At 43.5% G+C, this 17,560-nt stretch overlaps 3 protein-coding genes across 4 annotated transcripts in view; 2 read left to right on the forward strand and 1 right to left on the reverse strand.

The window, feature by feature from the left end:
• Positions 1 to 1,503: 1,503 nt before the first annotated feature.
• LOC108163728 lies at positions 1,504 to 7,173 on the forward strand. Its single transcript, XM_017299185.2, has 3 exons — positions 1,504 to 1,610; positions 3,782 to 3,917; positions 6,128 to 7,173. Exons 2-3 carry the CDS (start codon positions 3,782 to 3,784, stop codon positions 6,688 to 6,690), a joined length of 699 nt encoding a protein of 232 aa, XP_017154674.1. The 5' UTR covers positions 1,504 to 1,610; the 3' UTR covers positions 6,691 to 7,173.
• On the reverse strand, positions 7,054 to 9,001 carry LOC108163727 (U2 small nuclear ribonucleoprotein auxiliary factor 35 kDa subunit-related protein 2). Of its 2 annotated transcripts, XM_017299183.2 has the most exons (4): positions 8,112 to 9,000; positions 7,947 to 8,050; positions 7,673 to 7,829; positions 7,054 to 7,608 (listed from the first exon to the last, which is right to left on the reverse strand). In XM_017299183.2, exons 1-4 carry the CDS (start codon positions 8,939 to 8,941, stop codon positions 7,194 to 7,196), a joined length of 1,506 nt encoding a protein of 501 aa, XP_017154672.1. In that variant the 5' UTR covers positions 8,942 to 9,000; the 3' UTR covers positions 7,054 to 7,193. The 2 variants fall into 2 exon arrangements, with proteins under 2 accessions (XP_017154672.1, XP_017154673.1); XM_017299184.2 differs by lacking the exon at positions 7,054 to 7,608 and having other exon boundaries at positions 7,707 to 7,799; positions 7,922 to 8,050; positions 8,112 to 9,001.
• A 1,641-nt stretch (positions 9,002 to 10,642) lies between these two features.
• The window catches only part of LOC108164042 (limbic system-associated membrane protein), a 67,798-nt gene continuing 60,880 nt past the window's right edge, over positions 10,643 to 17,560 (forward strand). Inside the window, exon 1 of the mRNA XM_017299620.2 lies at positions 10,643 to 11,075. Within this exon, the coding sequence (XP_017155109.1) occupies positions 11,033 to 11,075 (43 nt within the window). The 5' untranslated portion in view covers positions 10,643 to 11,032. The remainder of the gene's footprint in view (positions 11,076 to 17,560) is intronic.

Below are 17,560 nucleotides of genomic sequence, written 5' to 3' on the forward strand. Positions count from 1 at the left end.
GGGCTGAGCTCCTCCCCGTAGAGAGGGAGCAGCTGGAATTCTAGGTGCTGTGTGGCTGCGTGTCTGTGTGTCTGTCAGCAGCCCCTCCTTTTGTACGTTCGAACTTCAAATCCGCTTTCAAAATTAGTTCGCTATTAAATGCCACTAAATGGCAAACAAAAGTGCCGCCCAAACAACTTGGCTGAAACATCTTCATGGTCAATTAGCAGACAACAGAAATATAACAAAAATAAAAGTAACAAAACGCACACAAATACCTAAATGAAAATGAAAGACGGAGTCAAAAGAGTCACCCGTCACCAGTCACCCAGTCGCTGGCTGTAAGGTTAAACATTAGAGCTGTCCAAGAGTCACGGGTTCAAAATCCGTCAAATGTCAAGTTGATGATGACAATTAAACAGGATTTTCGACTTGAACTTGCCCCCGAGATGCGTCTTGCGACACAAAATGCGAACCAAATCAATCCCAAATGATTTCAGCTCCACTACCCCAGTGGCTGAGGGGATTTACTCGCACACAGACACATAATAAATTACATAATCAAGAAATTAATTTGCATATTTATGAGCGAAAATAAAAAGTCAACACATAACATAAAACTCTACAACTTTTTAAGAACAAAACCCGAATAATTCTCAGATCCGGCTGGCACTGCCAAGCACGCAAGGGGGCCCCATCGAAGCGGGGGCGTTTACGAGACCCAGTCTCTGGGGCCATCCTTTCCCCCACAAAACAGCCAGTTCATTCACATGGCAATTAAACAAAAATGGGCAATTTTTGTTTGAATATTTTGGGAAGGAAAAAGAAAAAAACCCATGGAGAAGCGACCAAATCGAACCGCTTTCAGCGCGTGCGCAAAGGCCGAGCGCGGAAGCCACAAGCCGAAAAAAGAAGCCAAATCATCAGTGTTTTCTGTTTTAATGGCATTTCGAAAGGCTTTTCAAGATCAAGGCCTAGCAAAAACACTCTACCAAAAAAAAAAACAAATTTGATATATGGTATGTGGCAGGCAGGGAGATGGATGAGCAGAAGGTGCGCCAAGTGTTTGCACAAATCGATTCGTGAATACTATAACAAAATATTGGGATATACTCGGGCTCGAATCGAGTGCCAGGCACTACAACGATCACTACTTAATGGATCTATCCGAGCTATAAAAAACGATCAAACTACAGTTTGGGCTGAGACAAAAGCTTGCTTTAAATAAAAAGTAAATAAATAAGAAAAAAAACGCTAAAAAAAATAACGTCTGGGGGTATAAATATTTATAGACAAGAGTTGTCGCCATCGTCTAAAAGATGTTCTGGCCAACTCATCTCGTGGAGATTTTGTTGCTTTAAGCCAGAAAGCTTGACGAAGCTGCCGCTGCCGTTGCCGCTGCCGTTGCCGCTGCCGAAGCTGAGGCCGAGAGCCGAACTCTGAAACGCCGTCACCATCGCAGCTTTTCAAGCTGCACGAAGTGGCACCTGGCAGGGGGATCTCGACTATAAAACACTTTGCTGCTGCCAATTGACTTTTGTTTTCGTTTGCGTCTGGTCTCGTCTGGTTGTCTCCCTTTGAAAGAGTGGACAATACAGCGGTGTGAAGTGTTACCCGAAAAGCAAGCAAAGGTAAGCACCAGACCCGCGTTCAAGGATATACAGTGTCTCTATATACATACTGTGTGTGTATGTGTGTGAACAATCAAAGGACTACCAGACAAGTGTGTGATAAAATATGCCTAAACCCGAAACAATTGTAGTGCTGTGAGCTGTTGAAGGATATGGAAGCTTGATAAACCCATTCCCATCCCGACACAAACGAAAAAACCCCATTCAGAACTTGAAAGACCAGAATAAATGAGAACTAAAGTTGATTTCACGGGAGAGTCTTCAGAAAACGAGTTCGTTGCCTCAGTCATTTGTTGAAATGCTAATGTTTCTGTTCCAAGAACAAGGAACGTGTGATCTTGATCATTTAAAGAAAGAAGCTTAAAATGAAAAATTAGCCTAAAGATTCCAAGAATTTCCCAGTTATACACATATATCTTTCTGTTCAAACTTTAAGCAGTTCTGTTCCCACTAAAAAGTACACATTCCATGGCTGAAAATTGAAAAGTTTGCGCAAGCTGCAAATGAAAATGTTCATAACCCATAACCTCTCGAAGAAAAGGGCCGAAAAAGAGAAACACACGATTATGTACGACCACGGGCTGTAAAGGGCACTGACTGACGTCTGACGGAACGGCAGTGATCTGTGGAACCCCAGAGCCCAATCTATATAATTAAATGCATCATCAGCCGCGTCGACTGATGGATTAACATGCATGAAACGAGGCATGGGAGACGGGGACTGTGGAGTGGGAAACAATCAAGTGCCAAGGCGCTGATGGACAAATTACAAAACGCAACAAATGAACAAACAAAATAACGATAAACCAAAAAAGAAACAAAAATACTCGTAGATATTGAAATGCATATTTCCAAACGCGTTTGTTTGACCGATGGATGGACTGATGGACGGACTGAGAGGCGCGTTTCACGTTTGAACTCTTCAGTTCGGAAATGTCGCTGTCGCTGTCGAAAATGAAATAAATAATGAAATAGGCAGGCCATGCTTCGAAATCCACTTTTCATTATGCATGAAATTGATCTCTTTGAATTTCCAAACCAGCCACTGGCCGCCGTTGATAAGCGGAGTCATTAATGATTTATAGTTGCCAAATCAGCGGACAGCAGGCGGTCAAATAAACGCGATAAATATCAATGGGAGATACGCAATCAAATCGAAGCGAATTTAATTAATTTCATAGATCAATCCCTGTCTGGGGACATTGAGCCCCGATGAATGAGCATTGCATTGCATTAGCATAAGGAATAGAAACAGCTTAGAGTTTAATTAAAATGCTAAAGACGTGGAAGGTTCTAGCCCGGCCGGACCTGCAGACACGCAACGTCGGAAAGCAGGCGATAAAAAGTCAATAAAACCAGTTAAGGTCAGCCCCAGAGCCCCAAAGCCCCCAGCTTGTGTAATCAACATGTTTGCTGTGGCTGCCGCTAAAGCTGATGCAGATGCTAAATGAATTTGTACACCCTACTTTGTGCAGGCCATAACTATTTTGAAGTGGCGTTTGTCTTGTAAAACATCATCGAAAGCTCCCTTAGGAATACGGGCTCTACAAGGGTATCTCTTGCTGCGGTACACGCACTTATGTTTCTTATGAATAATGTGATGTGCTGGCGATGATCTGGCCGCTGCTCGATGCTCGATGCTGATCACGTTGCCGCTGCGCCACAATAAAAATAATAAAGTCTCAAGTGTCGTCGCCACCATCAGCCATCGGCCAGCAGCCAACGCCAGCAGCCATCGGCGCTTGGTAGTCAGTGTGGCAGTGTGTCAGTGGCCGCTCTCAAGTGCCCCCGGGGGCAACCGGTTGCGCATCCTTGACATAAAAACCGATCTCACACGCCAGCTTACATCTTTGATTCGCCATCGAGTTGAAAAATTATACAAAATTGCGTATACGCACGCATTGGTGAAGCGGACAAAAGGGCGCGGTGCGGAATGGAATGGCATCTTTATCGCTCAATAATCGTGTACAAATTTATGTTAATGACAACGTGTTAACAATTTACATATCCGTAGCTGTAGCTGTAGCTGTAGCCATATCTCCATCTTTAACTGTACGAAAAACTTGCCAAATCGGACAAATGAATGGCTGGTTTTACCATATTTTACTTTGACTTATTTACAAACGTTTTACTCACGCTTTTTCCACCCATTCTTTTCTTTGTTTTTGCAGATGAAAGTCACTTTGGCGATAGCGGCTTTCTGCGTGGTGGTGGCCTGCGGCAATGCGGCCAGAACCACCACAACGACCACAGCGACCAAGCCGGGTCGCTTCCTCTCACTGCCCGTGCCCGCCAAGTGCGCCAGCCGTAAGTATCCCTATCCAAATCTAAAGTTCAGATATAAATGGGCCTCAAAAATGCACTGGGCGAAAAGTAAAAGTGGGGAGACGTGTTGAGAATATTAAGCCATTGTCAGTCGGCTCATCGTTTTCCAAGTTTGCACTTGAAATTGTTGGGCAATGCGACGTGTGGGTGTAGCCACAGCGCCACAGCACCACAGTGGTGCGGGGGCTGGCCTGAAGGTCGCTGACGTGTTTTGTTAGCATTTGTTTTAATAGTTTTTACACACTTTCTTTGCCTGGCTATTTTTAAAAATTAAATTCCACAAAGCTTGTTTCGGTGCGGGCTCTGATGTGAGCTCTAGTTCAACGGGAGCGGGTCCTACACGCAGAACCAGTTGCGGAGTATTTCTTCATCAATTGCGTATGTTTTCGAAAGAGAACTTGTTATATTTGATTACTCCATGGTAATACCTAATCGTTTCTGCTTCATCTGGCACGGCATAGTTTAAACGAAACTATCAAGAACTGAATAAACTAGGTCCTTGTGCGAAACACTCCTACTTCCAGTGCAAGAGCTGCCTGCTGTACGTAATCGGTGCTGCCAGTCATCGCTTGAGATTGCACAAATTGCATCAGGGTTCAGACGGGTAGGCGGGCAGGCGGCCAGGCGGCCAGGCAAAACGCTTAAACAATAGCATCATCATCACCACTGCATATCCGGTACACTAATGAACACTTTGCAGTTATTGCTAATTAGACAAACCCTAACACACACCCAACCACACAGGAAAATACATATACAATATGTGTGGTGTGCAGTCATATACAGGTCGAGCAGTTAAACATGCAACTTAATTTTGGGGCGTCACAAAGTTGCATTTCCAGTTTGGTTGCTGCTGCGATTTAGATCTTTCATCTTTTTAGAAACTTCCAGTTATACAGGCGCAAGTTTTTGTAGGTCTCAAATAGTTAAATCAACTGATTAACTATTCAAAACTTAATTGCCTTTTGTGGACAAACAACAATGGCACTCTCCCAGGCATGCATTCGCCTAATCATTAACATTCGAAAACGGTCTGGTTTTTCTAAGTCATATTCGACGAGGTGCTTCGTATGTATTCCTAAGGTATACGTTTACTCGACCAGGCGCTTGGGGCTTTTTCTAAGCCATGTTCGAGAGAGGAAAAGGGGGTTTAATGTGGAAATTAACAGCTCATTTACAGATGCCAATCGCAAAAACTGAAATGCTGCAAGCGCTAGCGCTACTACCTGATTATTATGCAAGTTTTTTCAAGCTAGAGGAAAATAGTATACAGCCGAAGAAAGTGAGGCATTGAGTATTGAATGTTGGGTACTTTTTGTTTATTGCCTTGACCCGGGTGCCACACCACAGCACACCACAGCACACCACAAAGGAGCCTGGAAATGTGTGATGGGGAAATTGGAAGCGGCAGCTTAAATAAATAATAATGTGCAAACAATGGCAAATAAGGCCATTATGCGGGGACTTAAGCTGATTTGACGTGAAGTCAGAGGCTGGAAATTGCAAAAGTGACGGCTGCAACTGCGCAGCCCGCACGTAAAAGCGGCTTAAAGAGCGGCGCGGCTAATGACGCGTGCCAGCAGCAGTGAAAAGAGGCTATAGGCTAGAGGGGGCGTGGGCTTGGGGCGTGGCATATCGCACATACATATAGCTAATCAAATGGAAGCTGGCGAAAAGGTGCAGTAGCCAAACGGAGGCAGCGATGTGAAACAAGTTCGAGAAAGAGCAGAAGAAGCAGGAGGCATGGACGGGGACTGGTGGCACAATGGCCCCACAGATGTGCCTCCGAACACCACCACTGGCTTTTAGGAAGCGCGGGGGCCTCGCCTCCCATTGTTGCGCCGTAGACAAACAAAGGCACACAAAACCTTTTGCGATGCACAAAACAGAGGCAGACAGTAGCTCCAGCTCTCGGTGTGGCAGCAGTAGCAGCGCAAAAAAGAAGCATGCTGCATAAATTGCGAAGATTGCGTAACCTCTCGGGGCCCCGAGTGGGGAAGTTGTGTAAGGCCCGTGGCGTTTTTGCTTTTTCGCCAATGGATGAGGTATCCGACGAGGCATCGGAGGTACAGAGGTACAGGTACAAGTCCATTGCTTTGGGATTCGCATTGAAATTGAAATTGAACTCGGGACGATGATAACCGGTCTTGAGCCACACCCAGGCTAATCGCACTCTCTATCTTTTGTTGCAGGCCCCAAGGAGTTCTCCTACCGCGGCAAAAACATGTTCCTAACCACCCACGTGCCCGCTTTGGCCAACAAGAAGGTCGACTGGCTGGATGGCCGTAACCTATGCCGCGAATACTGCATGGACCTGGTGGCTTTGGAGACCCAAGAGAAAAACAATCTGATCTTCCGTGTGATCCAGCAGAACGACGTCCCATACATCTGGACAGCGGGCCGCATCTGTGACTTTGCTGGCTGCGAGAACCGTCCCGATCTGGAGCCCAAGAGCGTCTATGGATGGTTCTGGTCCGCAACCCGCGAGAAGATCCAGGCCACCAACCGCATTCCTCAGGGATGGGGCTACAATCCCTGGTCGCAGACCGGCCACAAGAAGCGTCCACAGCCCGACAATGCCGAGTACGATATCAACCAGACCAAGGAGCAGTGTCTGTCCGTGCTGAACAACGTCTACAACGATGGCATCGCATGGCACGATGTTGCCTGCTACCACGAGAAGCCCGTCATCTGTGAGGACAACGAGGAGCTGCTGCGCTATGTGGCTGCCACAAATCCTGGCATTCGTCTATAAGAAGGTCGTGTTGTTTGCCTAATTTTAAAGCTACTTATTATAATATTCCTTAAACGAGTTTTTGTATAATTTTTGTTTGTATGTGTACGACGAAAACGGAAGAAAGCAAGACAAATAGACTTTAGAATTTATAATTTCCGATCTTACCACCTACATGCACACTACCACCACATATGTATATGTGCTCCTTCTCTCACCCCCAGCACGCACTCGTACTCCCTTCCCTTATACTATATTTCACTTTATCGTTCCGAAACTGCCAATTTTACACGTAGAACCCCCTTCCGTGGTAAATAATTGAGTCGATTTCCGACCACTGCACACACAAAGTGACGAAATATTTATACTGGACCTTTGCTCTTATTTTCATCTATAAAACACATTGAAATTGAATCTCTTTAGTATTCTTGTTTGAGACACTCATATTTCCCCTCCTCCCATAAAGAGATTGAATAAAATTTTGTAAAGTCCCATAAAACAAAATTAAATGAATACCGTTGTTTTTATTTTCGAGATCTTTGATGGAACTGAGGGGATCTGGAGCGATTGTGATCGCTGCGGAAACTCAATTCCTGGTGGGATATAACCGATGTGGGGGACTTTTCACCATATATTCTAGGGCTAGGACTACTATCACGATTCGATCTGGAGGAGTGGCAATCAGTATTTGATTTATATGAGCTGCGATCTCTTCTAGAAGAGTATTCGCGATTAGATCTGGATGAGCTGCAGTCTGTCCTACGATCACTGCCATTTCTTGATCTGGAATGATGCTCTGTGCGGCGGGGACCCTTGAGATCGTGCTCTTTTCTCGACGTCTGAATATGATTGCCCAAACCCTTGGAGTTCTCCAGTTCTAGTTCAGGACTCTCCGACCAGCGCCAGTTCCTGGCTCTATCATCGTCACCGTCATTCCAGCTGCAAAAATTAATCATATGTATATTCAGTAATTATAGAATGGACGAACTATATATGACCTTACCTTGGAGTCTTTGGCATGGGGGACTTTCCTGAATTGCGGGCACTTCTTGGTGTAGTCGTGTACTCCAAATCCTTGTTGAACAAATTGTTCGGATTGCGAAACAAATGCAGATAGCCGCAGCTATTACCTTTGGGACATTTGCGTGTTAAGGACAAACCTTTAAGAATCAATAGATTTGGATAAAAATGGTATAATAAAGAGAGAGATATGCGTGATTGCAAATGATTGGTTTGTTTTGTCAAAGGATACGGCTCTTGGCATGCAGTTCACGTACCGCAGACCGCGCCACGCCAGGTGTGAAGATTAGAGAACTCCACGTTGAGGCGTCGGGACGCATAGTAACGACCTTGCAGATTGATAAAGGCACGCAAGGCACACCTGAAAAGGAAGAGTAAATTAATTAACGGAACTCGTTTATGGATTGAGGGGCTAGACAAACTTCTCATTCGCGTATTCCACAAAGACATGACCACTAAGATGTTCCAGCGTATTCCTCAAAGCACGAAAATTTACAATTTTCCCAAATTTCTCCAGCTCTGTGACCGCGTCACTGAAAAACTCATCATAGTCGCTGCGCAGGTCGTGCTCCGTCATCTCCAAGCCTTCATCGCCGCTGGCGTACTCCTTGTGCACTTTCTTGTCATGCAGCAGCGAATGGCTGAAAAAGTGGCGGATCAACAAGATCCTTCCCAGCATGGGGCGTTTGTGGTTAAAGGTGCAGCTGTGGCCGTAGCGGCAGGAGTTTGTGCGAGTGAAGAACTCGCATGGTCGCTCTTCGGGGTGCGTCTCCACCATACGCAACAGATGATCCGGTGGTTTTTCCTGCTTTGCATTGTGCAGATATTCGTCCATGCTCTTCATCATCGATTCGAATTCGTCGGCAGCTCTTTCGGCCAACGTTTGTCGTTCCTGGCGCCGCTTTTTCTGCTCCTCCTTTCGTTTAGTCAGTGCCTTTGCCTCTTCATCCTTCAAGCGTTCTACTTCCTCCTCCTCCTTGCGCCGCTTGGCCGCATCCAAACGAAATTGCCGCTGGGCGAGTGCTTCACGTCGTATCCAGGCTTCCTCCTCCTCCTGCTGTTGGCGCTCGGTAGCCAAACGCTGGAAATTCTCCAGCTCCGACTGTTTTTGGAGCCATTTGTGGTATTCGGGGTCTTCCAGTCGCCTGGCTTCTGCTTCTTGCTCCTGCCTGTCACGCTCTTTGGCATGCTTCTGTCGTCGCCGTTGCCTTTGTTTCTTCTTTATCAACAGTCGTCGGGCTCTGGAACGCATTCCAAAAGTTTTTTAATGATTTATAAAAATTTATTTACCATCATTTTATTTATTATTTTACTTATCGATAAATATCAGAAATATACCGAAACATACCGTCTCACTTAAAAAATGTACCGTAAATATACTGACGAATTCAAGTTCTATTTTACATATTCCTCGTTTTTGATCTTCCGTGGAATATTCTCAGCTATATGGCATATTTAGCCATGCCCACAAAATTTTATACGATTTATGAAACATTTGTCTACTTAACTGGCTTATTCTAAATACTTGTTTTTATTGCATTTTGCGTAAAAAAAGGTTTTAGCGAAAATGGTCAAACAAAAAAAGGTTTTAGCGAAATAGGTCAAAACACAAAAGCGAAAGTGGATAGTCGATCATATTGTTCAATTTGTAAATTCCCTTGAATAATTCTGGCTAACTAAAACCTTAAGTTTTGCTCGCGTAATTTCAGGCCATTGATTAATCAATTTTCTACTTAACTGGCTAGTTTTTAGTACTTGCTTTTAGTGTATTTTAACTAAAACAAGACATAAACAAAATAGCTCAACAAAAAAACAGTCGCAGTGTTGCTAGTATTTGAAGACATGATGCGTGTATAGGCCCTTTGTACACCCTATTTCGTTAATTTCATATGAAGATAAAACGTAATTTATAAAGACTTTTTCTCAAATTGATATTCTTTAGACATATTCAAGTACATTATTAGTATCTTTAATATATTTATCTCGATCCTGATACCTACGGAGCCTGGGATGACAAACATTTTCTCACTTCCATCATATCCTTTTCCCTAGGGTATGAGTGTTGCCGGTGATCATTGTTGTCAACGGTTATTACCGATTCAAATCAGATTCAAATAAATACTGAAATATACGGTCTCATTTTCAAAATATACCGACGAATTATTCATTGTCCTCGTTTTTGATATTCCGCCGAATATTACTAGCTATATAGAACATTTAGCCATGCCCACATAGTTATATCCGATTAGTGATTAAATATTCTACTTGACTGGCCTATTCTAAATACTTGCTTTTATTGGATTTCTAATTTAATTTAATTAGGAAATTTAATAGATTGATGAAATTGACAAAAATACCGAAATATACCAATGAAAAATTGTTGCGTCTTTTTGCACTTTTTGAGCTGTTATATTTTAGCGTTTGCTTGCATGTAACATGTAGGTTAATGTAGGTTAATGTTAAGCCGAGTCGGGAATGTTCTCTGTTTTTCTTCATCAACATTACGTGAAAGTACTTTTTTGTAGGAGATCTATTCGTCATTTAAGTCGTATTGCAAAAGCAAAGCGTCAAAGTGTTAGTGGGCTTTCAAAATATGTATATCTTTATATATTTGAGCGACAAATGGAACGGAGCCGCCATATAGGCTTTTCTTTAGAACTGTTACATTGCACTGTAGCCACCTGGCGTAAAATAGTACTATACAGTGTTATTTGTTATAAAACCAAGTTTGCGCCTTTCTTTGCGCCTTGTTTTATATCAGGTTTTATAGCAGATTTTATACTGTTAAACTATTTGCAATTGTTATATAACTGCTATAATTTGTGCTATAATTATATAGCTCCTCAAAGCTTGAAGCTTTTCACCATGAACTTTGCCCCTCATTTCGAACTGCCATTGTGTTGCAACAACACTTTCATGCCCCAAATGTTGCTCGGCTCGACGGGTGAAAATGCTCGGAGAAAAAAAAATCACATTCAATTTCTGAAATTTGTGCGCGTTGGTTCTGTACACTTCGTCTCTCTCACTCCAACACATATAGTGTATCGCCGTCTCGTTCTGTCCGGTGGCTCCATCTCGCTCTCGCCGGCTAAGCTGGTCGTGAGATTTCGCTCGGATCCGACTCTCCGGTGGATCGGATCCAAAAAACAACAAGAGGCAAACAACAAAAACTGCAAAACTAAGTCAAAACAATTGAAGTGAAATTCTCGCGGCACAATTTTGATATTAGATAAACGAGGTAATTCTTCCCGCCGCGGGCACTGCGAGTGGAACTGAATCTGTGGCCTAGAACCAGAGCCACATAAAATATTATTAATAACAATCAGTAAAAGTGGAAAACGCGATGCGGCTAATTGGATTTATGCTAAATTTGGCAGCCCTAACAGGTGAGTGACTTTTTGGCCCAGCCAGTCCAGCCCTGGCCTGACATTGGGGTGGTGGGGTGTGGGGTGGGGTGGGGTCCCTCCTTCCCGTTACGTTCTCTGTTTTATTTTCGGTCTCATGGACAGACTTTATTATGTTCTTTCCGTTGCCTTTGAACAGTTACGAGTTTTAGGTTCATTCATATTGCTGTTGTTTTCTACCCGATATTCGTACTAAGAACTAAGGGTATACCCCTTGGAAACGTGTAAAAGAAAGAACGAGTAATATCAAAAGATCACAAAGGTACAACGACAATCCATGAAAGATATGGAGATAAGACTTGGTTGAGGGTATTTCTTCGTCGTACCATCAATAATATTCTTTCTTATTTTTGTTGCTATTTTCCTTTCATTTTCCACCAGTTCCGTTTTTATCAATATTTGCTGTCGGTATTTAGTTTTCTAGCTCAAGTGTCTCGTGGCTAATAGAAAATCGATGCCACATTGTTGCATATGAAGCCTCTGCTCTGTATCTAACAGATATGAAAGTAGTATCTGTTGCACTTCGACTCGTACTCTGCTGTGACGATATTTGCCCTCTGTCTTTGGATCAATTTCTACGGCACTAAAAGTTCGTGGGGGCTGTTTTTTTTTGGGTGGGACTTCAATATTAAGCTTCCTTTGAATGGCATTTCCATAGCCTGGCACATGCTTCTGATTTTCCAACGGGCCGGCGCTTCCATTTTCCCATTTCTGGCTGACACAGCCCCGACACTTCAATCTGCATGCTCCACATTTATGTGGCACTGCATTTTTGCTCTCTTCTCTGACTCTTTCCTTTGATTTTATCTCCTTCTCCTACCATGACTTGCTCTCTCTCTCTCTCTGGCTCTGATTGTTTTTTCTTCTTACTCAGCCTCAGCCTCAGCCTCAGCCTCAGAATTGTTCCTACAAATATTTAATTTAAGTCCTGTGTCATCTCTTGCCAAAGGGTATCATCAATTTGTGTCACACTTTGTAGTGCAATTAAGAAGCAGAGAAGAGTCGAAGGGATAAAGGAGTGAGTGAAACTATTCCACTTTGTGAATACAGATATAGAAAGATATACACAAATTTTAGAAGCTGAAATGAGTCTACATTGCTTCTTCATTGTTTATATTTTGTAAGCCCTAGTGAGAGTAATCATTCATCAGTGTGCAACATTGATGACTCGCTTGTAGTGAGTGCAATGCATCTGCCCCGTCCGAAAACTGTATTCCCTTTGTACTCAGACTATCCGCACTTATATATTATATATACGATGTATATGTACGTATCTGCTCTTAGCAGCGGCATCCTCTGCTCCCAAGAACTCGTTGCTGTTATTCCTGTTGCTGTGTCCCACTTGCGGTTTTGTTTAATTACGCATATTACTCCGTCTTTCCCAGTTCCCTGACAACCCGTTCCGACTCCACCGCAACGCCTGTCCTTTCCTCCCACACCGACCACCCACGGCTGCTGCCACTGGTGCTGCCACTGCTGCTGCTCCTGCCACTGCTGCTGCTGCTGCTGCTGCTATGGTCACTTACTGACGAGGACGAGTGTCTTTGGTTGGGATCTCTTGAGGCTTGTCGGCAGCAGAGAACATTTCCGGGGTCGGGTCCCGTCAACCGCCCTGCGGTTGTCAAGCATTTCCGCCAGGGATTGTCGAGTGACCAACTGCCTCGGATTGACCAGCAGAGTGACAAAGCCAAGCTAAGCCAAATCGGGGCTGGTTAATTACTTTCCTCGGTTGCCGGGATAAGTGTTCCTCTCTCGCCCGATCAGGTTGCACTCTGGCCAGCCAGTCGGGTGGAATTCCGCTCGAGTAGTCCTGCTGCCTTTCCTTCTCCTGTATTTATCATATTTATCCAGTAAATTCCACAAATTAGAATCAATATGAAGCCCGCTCGGGCCCAGACACAGGCACGGGAACGGGGCACAGTCATTAATTATACAAGCGGCTGCTGTCGCTAATGAGGTAAAGTGTCGACAGCAACGCCTCTGCTGAAAAAGTGTCCCATTACTTTTCGCCGGCACTGTGCCTGCATTACGTTCGTATATGTGCGCTTTTAATTGAGGGAAAGGTCAGCGCCGCATCGATTTTAATGCCAAACGAACTGAAAACAAACAGCGCCACGCGGCCCCATGCCAGCCGGAAGAAAGGCGAGCGGAAAATGTGTAAATATTTAAATGTTCTATTCGCTGTGATATCGTTGTAGCAGGTTGGTAGTTTTGACAGATAGTGTACCAATAAAATGGTGTGCTGTTTATGGAGATTTTTACTGTTTTTACTCAGCTGTTGGAGGAGGGGACAATAATCCCCGAATCGTAATGAAAACTCAACATTAAGACAAACAGAAATGGTAGGATGGCAAGACAAACAGCAAGACATGTTTGGATAAGTTATTATATCTTGTAAATATATTCGATATGAAGTTGAATGGGGCTTGTGCACAAGTATTGAGAACAGGTAAGCGGAACGGGGTGTAAAAGCGATATGTAAAATTCTGATTTTATTTGCAATCAAACACAGAGTAAGAAGTAATCTAGCTAAGAGGTAATCGAAAAGGTAAATAAAGAACTACTTTCTATCATAGACATTAGAAAACACTAAAACAGCATCGCCCATTTATGGGAGCCATAAATAATTGTTTACTTTCTGAGCAAGAAGTAAATAAACCTCAAACCATTCATTGATAAGGAACAATTGATTTATACACAAATGTCTGTTACTCGCAAAGGTGCCACAAATGCAGCATGCAATCTCCCCGATACCCTCTCTCTCCTATGAAATATATGTACACACAAATCACCCTGCATTCAATGTCCAGGGGGCTCAAGCGGCAGCGTTTGCCGCTGCGTTTGCTGGGGGCGTGTCAGCAGCCCACGCATAGCGCGGCGCTGCCGTTTCAATTTAGTTTGCCACTTAACCCCACACTGTGGCCCTCGCAGCGGTGGGGCCCGGGTCCCGGCCCGCCACCTTTGGCAGCGCGGGGCGCTGCGCTGCATTGCATGATAAATTGCCACTTGACTTTGCATATTTGTGCTGTCATCGGAGATGCCCGGGAGGGGCTATCGGGGATGGGCTGGAAGAGTGGCGACACACAGCCTCTCCATCATAGCCAGCCACAAAATGGTTTCAGCTCGCCTGCTCTATTGAATTTGCAAAACTTTTGTCCGAACTTTGACTTGTGCCTGGGGTTCGCAGACGTGTGTGTGTGGGTGCATGTTTTCCACAGATACAAACTCATCAACCTTGACATCTCTTAAGTTTTTCGGGTTTTCCGGCTCTCTAGTAGCAGCGGGAGACCCAAAAAATACAAGACAAGGAAGAAATAGTAGTTTCGGAGGTCGAAGCTTCAGATACCCTTGCAGATCCATCGTTCTTATGAATGCTTTACCATATAGACATACCTTTACCTTACCTGTTTCCTTCTCTGCATTGGCAAAGATCTGCTTTAAATCATAATACCCGTCTGGAAGGCCATCTTAAAGAACTAGCCATTGTTCTGTGCGGCTGGGTGTGTGGCTTTTCATTTAACTGACACATTCAAAAGTGTCCTGTCATCCTTGGTAGCTTTTGCTACTGTTTTCCTCCACCCCTTTCCCACACAGCGCCAGTCATGTTTTCCCATTTTCCGTTTCGCTTTCATTTTGCATGCATGATTTTTGCTTTCCATTCTTGTTGTTTTTGTTGTTTTTTTTTTGACATTTTCCGTTAGTTTTTGTTATTATTTTTAAAATCCGACAAGCACTCGCTGTTGAGTGGCTGTCAGGTGTCGGGCCGTGCAGTGACACCACGAGGTGTCGCCCCACTTCCCATTTTCCGCCTCTGCACAGCACATCCTCTTATCTATGGTGCCACGCAGAACGAGCGTTTCCACCGAGAGATACTTTCTGAATACTTAATAGGTGTACAGATAGCCCCAGAGGGCCAGAGGCCAATCTTAATATTTAAGCATCTTACGAGCTTGCTGCTCGTGACATCTGTGCTGGAATTGAGAGAGTTACGACCTCTTCAATGATATCAATTGAAAGATTTTCCATTAGAATATTCATAAGAAGAATAGGATTTAATGAGAGTGAGTTTTTCTATATATATTCAAAGGCTATCTAGTTCACAGTTTACAAAACCTGCTCTAGATTCTCTTGCCACACCTATCTATCCACTTAAGACCATAAAAAGTACGAGTATATCCGCACTTAAAGTCTGCTAGAATTACCATCATAAGTAGATCCACTTCGACCCTTGTTTGCAGCCAAACACCCAGACAAGTTACTGCCTCTGGCATAATAAAACTAAAGCCCAGAGTATCGTTCCCCGTAAGAGTAACCATTGCACTATATTAACAGTTAGCGTCACCGTCACCGTCATAGTCCCATTCATTATCCAGTCCCCCTGGTGGAATGTGGGGGCCTGACAAGTTCGAGTACAGCACAGTCCGGAGTGGCAGCCACTCTGACATTTCAACAAATTGCGGCAACAATTACAACGCACCGAGAGTCAAACGTCGACGTCCATTTGATGTGGCATGTCCAGAAATCATTGCACTTGTCAGAGAAACAGAGACAGAGAGAGACAATGTCGGGGGAAAAGCGAAAAGAAAATGCAGATAGAACGGGAAAAAAGAAGTGAAAATGCCATGACATTGTTGAGTATTCAATTTAGATTGTATGATTGTGTGACTGGGTGATTGGGTGTCGCTGGGGTGTCCGTGCGCTGCTTTGTTTATGATTTAATCAATTGCTCATTAATTAAATGCCTTTTCAGCTTATTTCTCAGTGCTTTCGCAACGGAGAAAGGGGGCGGCGATGGTTCAATTTGTGTGGCTCACTCACACATGGTGAATTTATCATCAATTAACCTCTGACCCCGTGGGGAATTACTGGTAGAGCCACACATCTCATATGTACATATGAATGAGAACCACGCCGTTGGTCAGTGAGGCAACGTCAGTCAAGCGGCGCCACGGCCTGGGGTTAAAGTCCCTCAAAAAAATCCAGAAATTGTACACATATTGAATGCACTGTACTATGTATGTGGGGGTGATATAATTTAATTAAATGTTTAAAAAAATATCTGCATACATCCGTATCTATTGCTCCGACAAGAACAGCCCATTTAAAATACATGCCAATTTTTCAGGCGCACTTAATTGATGTTTATGCCTGGATATCGAAATGAATTGGCCATCGGTGCACAGACCTTGGCAGTGGCACTGCAAAAAAAGTATTGGCAAAAAATCGTTAATAATAATCGATTTGTGTGTGTTTTCAATCAAAAGAAATAAAAGGAAAATAAATATTCGGCGCGCAGGCGATGCCGATGGTGGGGACTGGGAGTCCGCAATTTAATCGCTGTGTCCGAACCAACTATTTTATGGCACGGCCTGACATTGGTTTTATTTGTTTGCCGCCTTTTGTTTTAACCCATTTGCCTTGGCGGGGATTTATTCGTTTAACATGGAAAACATTAAAAAATGAATTAAAAATGTGTCAACAAATTGAAGCAAAATGCTCCCTCGGTCAATACCTAAATGTGGATACATTGTGGTCGTTGTTGTTTGACGACACAATTTGTTGGAGATCAATAATCCCAGAGCGGCAAGAGAAAAGTGAGGAAATTCTGCTCCGGAAAAGGTTTACTATAATGGGAAAACGCTTTTTTTCTGGCATTTATTTTGCATATACATATGTATGTACATATGAGTATTTCATGCATTTTATTTATTTAATTATTATGTTTAATAATGTTGATGGTATTTATTAAGGAATGAATTGGAATACTGGAAATTATGCATATTTTGTGTATCAATGTAGAATATATGTTTGCAATATTTTTAATGTAGTTAATCCATTATAAAAACTGCAAAATAATACGTTAATTCGCTCAAAAGGATTGAATATGAATTTTTATTGATATTGTTCCTATGTTTATCGGAGAGCGAGAGTTCTCCCATGTATCCTATGAAGAGAAATGCATGATCAGCGTTGAAAAGACACACACAACAGCAGTACGAGTATCAGTGCGTTTGTGTTCTGCCTGAGTTTTGGGGAAATGCCTGATCAGCAGTTTTGGCAGCTAGCAGATCAGCGCTCAAGAGGCAGATCTTGTTGCTGTGGAAAGGGAATGTGTAACATAAACAATTATTGCTTATGTCCCTGCGTTTATATACGCTTTTATGTACAGATATGTTTATAACAGAAACTAAGTATTAATAGGCTACTTGGTTTCCTGTCAGTTAAATATTCCACAGCAAAGGGAAGAACCCAGCCATAGTAACCCCCAGAGTAAACCTTTTTAAGTATAATTTACGAAAAGTCTTTCATCAGAAACGTTTTACGTTTTACGTTTTCCGTCGGTAGATGCGAAAAAAAGCATTTTAAACTCTGCGGCCAATTTATGTGGCGGCTGCGATTCTCCGGCAATGAAAGACGGGAGTGGGGCTTGGGCTGGGGCTGTGCCTGTACTTACGGGCATGTGTATG

Source organism: Drosophila miranda, chromosome 4 (assembly GCF_003369915.1).
Source record: "Drosophila miranda strain MSH22 chromosome 4, D.miranda_PacBio2.1, whole genome shotgun sequence".
Classification (NCBI taxonomy): Eukaryota; Metazoa; Arthropoda; class Insecta; order Diptera; family Drosophilidae; genus Drosophila; species Drosophila miranda.